We start from the raw sequence: 5,693 nt of genomic DNA on the forward strand, positions 1-5,693 counted from the left end.
GCCTCTTATATTATTATTATTGATAATTCGGTACTATTTTTGTTCTTAATGCCTTATCGTTTAATACCTCTCATTAATTAAATATTATAAACCATGAAATAATTTACTTTTTATTTAGCCGAAACAAGCCAGCGACACCACTGTCGTAGGGTTAAAAAGGATCACCAGAGCCATGCTCTGAGGCAGTGATCATAGGTTGGGAGGGGACATTCATCACTGAACAGCTGTGATGACCTGCCTTAATTCGCTCTCTCTCTCGCTCTCTTGTTCTCTCTCACTTTCTCTCCTTGTTTTTTTCCTTTTGTTGTTCCGAGACATTTTTGGATTTTCTTTCTCTTTCCGGCTAGTTTTCTAGCAAACTCTTCTTCGTCGCAGCACGCTCAATTTTCTGATCTTAAATTAATAATAATGAGCAGCGAAGAAAGGGCTATTGGTGGAAGCAAGACCACCACCCCCAAAGCCGACGAGCTAGAGCCGGACTCTAAAGCGTGCCTCGCAAATACCAATAGCCCTGTCGCCTTGTGCTTCTTCTCGTTGCACGTTACAGTAATAATTTATTATTATTAATTAAGAAAAGTCCCAACGTGTAGGGCCTTAGTGAGTACAGTAAATACTCATTAAGACTCTCGGATAAATTCAAATATCGTACTCTAAAATCTTTTCATCTTCTTTTCATTCATTTTCTTTTTCATTCATTTTCTTTTCAAAAATTCGACTTTATCTCAAATTTGTTATGGATTACAAGAAGGAATACACAATCAGTTCCTTTTTGGCCAAAAAGGAAAAGTTGGATTGGAATTTTCCCCCTCTAATTTTTGGGATGGGATGGCTTTCATTCGTACAGAGTAAAGTTTCTGATTGCGGTCAACTTGGTGGCCGCCAGTGCGATCTCTGTCTACGAATGATTGCAAGTTGACACACAGCCTCCTCGTGGCACCTCCTGGGTAGCTATCTTAGCATCCGCTAGATAGCGAGCTAATGTGTGCAGCGAGTCATCCGGACGGTAAATGGTTGAGCGCAGGGTTTGGAACCCGCCTCGGAAAAAAGAAGCCCAAGGAAAACCAAAGCGAAAGCCTCGGAAAGGATCCCCCCTTATGTTGACGACCACCGCAAAATGAAAAAGGACTACGATTTAAGGATATACACCTGGAATGTCCGAACCCTTAATTGGGAAGGTGCCTCTATCCAACTGGCGGATGCCCTCGAGAAATTAAAGGCTGACATTACCGCCATCCAGGAAATGAGATGGACAGGACAAGGTTGTTCCAAGCGAGCAAACTGTGATATTTATTACAGCTGCCATGCGGAGAGGCGCGAATTTGGATGCGGATTTGTAGTAAGCCGGAGACTTCGCCACCACGTCTCCAATTTCACCCCAGTGAGTGAACGGCTGGCTACAATCCGCGTCAAAGCTAGATTTTTAATCTTAGCATAATTTGCGCGCACGCCCCGACGGAGGAGAAGGATGATGCTGCTAAGGATGCATTCTACGCGAGACTCGAGGACACATACGACCGCTGCCCAAACCACGACGTGAAGATCATCCTCGGGGACTTCAACGCAAAGGTTGGGCGCGAACGCATCTTTGACCGCACCGTCGGTAAATTCAGCCTCCACGAGACCACCTCGAACAACGGTTTCAGGCTGATTGACTTCGCCGCGGCGCGAAACATGGTAGTGAGTAGCACCAGATTTCGGCACCTCGACATCCACAAGGCCACATGGCTGTCCCTGATCAGAAAACGCGCAACCAGATTGATCATGTTGTGATAGACGGAAGGCATGCCTCAAGTGTGATGGACGTGCGTACGTTCCGTGGAGTCAACATAGACTCGGACCACTATCTTGTCGCAGCCAAGATACGCATGCGGCTAAGCCGAGCGAAAACGTACGCCCCATCACGCAACGAAAGCTTGACGTCACTAGGCTGCGATCACAACGGACAGCAACAGCCTACTCCACTCACCTCTCGGAACTGCTCCACCAACCAACCCCTCTTCCTGTTGACGCCGGCGGACTCTGGGCGCACATATCCCACTCCATGCGAGCTGCCGCTGAAACAGCCATTGGGTTCAAGCGCCCACCCACACGGAACCAATGGTATGACGAGGAGTGTCGCGTCGCAGCTGCGGCAAAAAACGCCGCCTACAGAAGAACGCTGCAGTCTGGCGCAACGCGAGCTACGTGTGAACGTTACAGGGAGAAAAGGAAGGAAGAGAGGCGGCTTTTAGACGGAAAAACGGGAGAAAGAAAAGCGAGAGTGCGAGGAACTCGAGGTGTTGCAGGACAGAAATGATGCTCGAAAATTTTACCAACAAGTCAACCGTCTGACACATGGTTTCAAGACCGGAGCATCTAACTGTCGAGATGAAAACGGGATTCTGGTTACAGATACGCAGTGCACGCTGAGGTTATGGAGGGCGCATTTCTCCAAGCTGCTAGCAGGCGATGACGGCACCAATCCCGCCATTGGAGGAAGCAACCCGATACCACCAATCAACGACAATGTGGATATACCACTACCTAGCCATGACGAGGTCCGAGTTGCTATTATGCGACTCAAAACAACAAAGCAGCCGGTGCTGATGGACTGCCTGCAGAGTTGTTTAAGGCCGGCGGCGAAGAGCTGATAAGGTGCATGCATCAGCTCTTCTGCAGAATATGGCTAGAGGAAAGCATGCCCAACGATTGGAATCTCAGCGTCCTTTGTCCTGTGCTGAAGAAAGGCGACCCGACGATATGCACCAACTACCGGGAATTAGCCTGATTGCCATCTCATATAAGGTCCTATCGAGCGTAATATGTGAACGACTGAAGCCGTATACCAGCACACTGATCGGACCTTATCAGTGCGGCTTCAGACCTGGCAAATCCACCATAGACCAGATCTTCACATTGCGCCAAATCCTGGAGAAAACCCACGAAAATGGAATTGACACACATCATCTCTTTGTCGATTACAAAGCTGCATTCGATAGTCCGACACGAGAACGCCTATATGCCACCATGTCTGAGTTCGGTATTCCTGCAAAGCTGATACGTCTTTGCAGGATGACATTGAGCAGCACCATCAGCTCTGTCAAGGTAGGAACGAACCTCTCCGAACCTTTCAATACCGTTCGAGGTTTCAGACAAGGCGACCCCCTGTCGTGCAACCTCTTATTTACCAATGATGGGGTATATATTTTTATGAGGAAAACCACGAGCTGTACGAGTTGTACGACGACGTACGTGGTCCGGCGCAATACAACGTCTGCGCTGGCTCGGAATAATTTCAACTACGGTAGATTATTTTGGCCCATTTAAATTGTTTTTCATCATTGGTGAAGCAGGCCAAAAAGAAAAAGTTGTGTTGGAATTTTCCCTTGTAATTATTGTACTTGCCAATAATGGAGTATTTATTTTTATGAGGAAATACAAAATAATTCAACTGCGGTAGATTATTTTGGCCCATTTAAATTAATTTTCAGTATTGGTGAAACAGCACAAATTTTGATGTTCTTCATGTCAGTCGAATGGAATGTGTAAACATTTTGGTTAGAAAATTTTGCAATCTCGAATTACTGAAGAATACCCAAATTTGAATCCTTCTTCTTTCGAATTTTCGCTTCTAATTATTGAATTTGCCAATAATGCGGAATTTATTTGTATGAGGAAATACAAATAAATTCAACTACGGTTGGTTATTTGGCCCGTTTAATTTATTCCTCATTATTGGTGAAACGGTTTAAATTTGGATGTTCTTTATGTCAGACGGCTTGGAATATGTAGACATTTCAATTAGAAAATGCTACAACCCCGAATGACTGAGGAATACCTAAGTTTGAAATTCTTCTTCGTAGAATTAGGCTTCTCTGATTCGCTGGAATACAACAAAAGCATTATAAACTGCTTTGTTGTCCGTAAATCAGCCCTAATTTTGATGGAAAATACATTTAATACACTATTTCTATTTCTTTCTTTTTTTCTTTGAGAATTTTGGTAGTGAATGAAATTACCCTACGATATGTGGTTGTCAGGCTTTGTTATCGGCTAAAAATATTTATGATATCTCTGATTACATATTATTTTTGAATTTCTCTTTTTGTCGTTGTGACAATACGATTTTTGAGTTGTGTTTTTTTGGTTATTTATCTATTTATTTCATTTATTTATTTAATTATATATTTTTTATTTATTAATATAGTTATATTTTATATATATATATATTTTTTTTTTTTGAGTTGGTATATTAGGTGGGATCGTGGTCTCTGTTCAGTTCTTCATAGTTGGCCCCGTTCGTATTGATTTTTTTTTAAAAATGAGTGTCTCTCACTCGCCTAATAAAGGCGCTTTAGGAAAGCCCAGCTCTTGTCTGCTTTGCAAAAATGAGTTCAGATCTGTCGCAGATGTATGGAAAACACCTTGTGACCATGACTTTCACAAAAAGTGCATCGAAGCGTATTTAAAGACAAATGAGAAGTGTCCAGTCTGTCAAGCAGTGTGTAGGCCAGCAGCAAATAAGCCGACCAACAGCCAAGGCTTACAAACTCGCTCTCAGTCCAAAAGTCGCACAATGGAAGAGCAGGGTAGCCAATCGACATCAAATGATGGCCCTAGCACATCACAAGGTGTTGCAATGTCGCAGACCCGAGATTCGGGAAATGCTGAAGCGGCCGATCCATTTCCTTTGCTCTCGATGGAGCAAAGATTGCTCACAACTCTGACGGAGAGAATGGCGGAACTGATTCAAAGTTCCGTAGTCGATAGCATGCAAAGACTGATAGCGGCTCCCGTCCAGAGTGAAAATAGGTTCACTCCCACGCAAGCCGCTCCAAGAGTTGAAAGCCAACCAGTTGACGGTAGGAGAATTGAGAGTAACCCAGATTTCATGTCGCACCAATCAGCCACACCCATCTCCCATATGTCCGATCTTTTTAACAGGCCCGACAAAGTGGTTCAAATTCTGAATGGGTGGAAAATGAAATTTTCAGGAACTGGAGTGTCCGTAGAAAATTTCATCTACAGAGCGGAAGCGCTGACTCATCAAACTCTAGGAGGAAACTTCGCTGTTCTTTGCAGAAATGCCAGTGTGCTTTTTGAAGGCAAAGCCTTAGAGTTTTATTGGCGATACCATAAGTCGACTGGCGAAGTTCGATGGGATAGCTTGTGCTCAGCATTGCGGTCGCATTTTCGCATCGCCAGAGACTATTGTGATATCGAAGAGTTGATCCGAAACAGGAAGCAAAAGACCAGCGAGACTTTCGATAGTTTCTATGAGGGTATATCAATTCTAATCGATCAGTTGGAAGCTCCGTGGTCAGATAACAAGATTGTTCGAATTCTGAGAAAAAACTTGAGACCAGAAATTCAACATGAGTTGCTCAATGTTAACATAAGGACAGTTCCAGCTCTTAGGGAAATATGAAGACGTCGTGAAACGTTTTTAGACGACGTGAAGAGGTCTCATGGATACGCTAGACTAGCTCCTTTTAAGCGTGAGGTGTCGGAGTTGGTCCAAGATACAGAAGAGAGTAGCGAGACGGAACCAGCAGAAGATTTGGATGTGGAGGCTATATCCTTGATATGCTGGAATTGCCGAAAAGAAGGGCACAGGTATCAGGATTGTCTGTCCGAAAGAAGGGTCTTTTGCTATGGCTGTGGAGCAGCAAACACTTATAAGCCAAATTGCGTAAAATGTTCAAAAACGTCCA

At 44.1% G+C, this 5,693-nt stretch overlaps 1 protein-coding gene across 1 annotated transcript; it reads left to right on the forward strand.

Moving 5' to 3' along the window:
• Positions 1 to 2,661: 2,661 nt before the first annotated feature.
• On the forward strand, positions 2,662 to 3,272 carry LOC133849679 (uncharacterized). Its single transcript, XM_062285800.1, has 2 exons — positions 2,662 to 3,084; positions 3,195 to 3,272. The coding sequence occupies exons 1-2, from the start codon at positions 2,662 to 2,664 to the stop codon at positions 3,270 to 3,272; spliced, it is 501 nt and encodes a 166-aa protein (XP_062141784.1).
• The last annotated feature ends 2,421 nt before the right edge of the window (positions 3,273 to 5,693 follow it).

The sequence above is a fragment of the Drosophila sulfurigaster genome, unplaced genomic scaffold (assembly GCF_023558435.1).
Source record: "Drosophila sulfurigaster albostrigata strain 15112-1811.04 unplaced genomic scaffold, ASM2355843v2 contig_182_pilon, whole genome shotgun sequence".
Classification (NCBI taxonomy): domain Eukaryota; kingdom Metazoa; phylum Arthropoda; class Insecta; order Diptera; family Drosophilidae; genus Drosophila; species Drosophila sulfurigaster.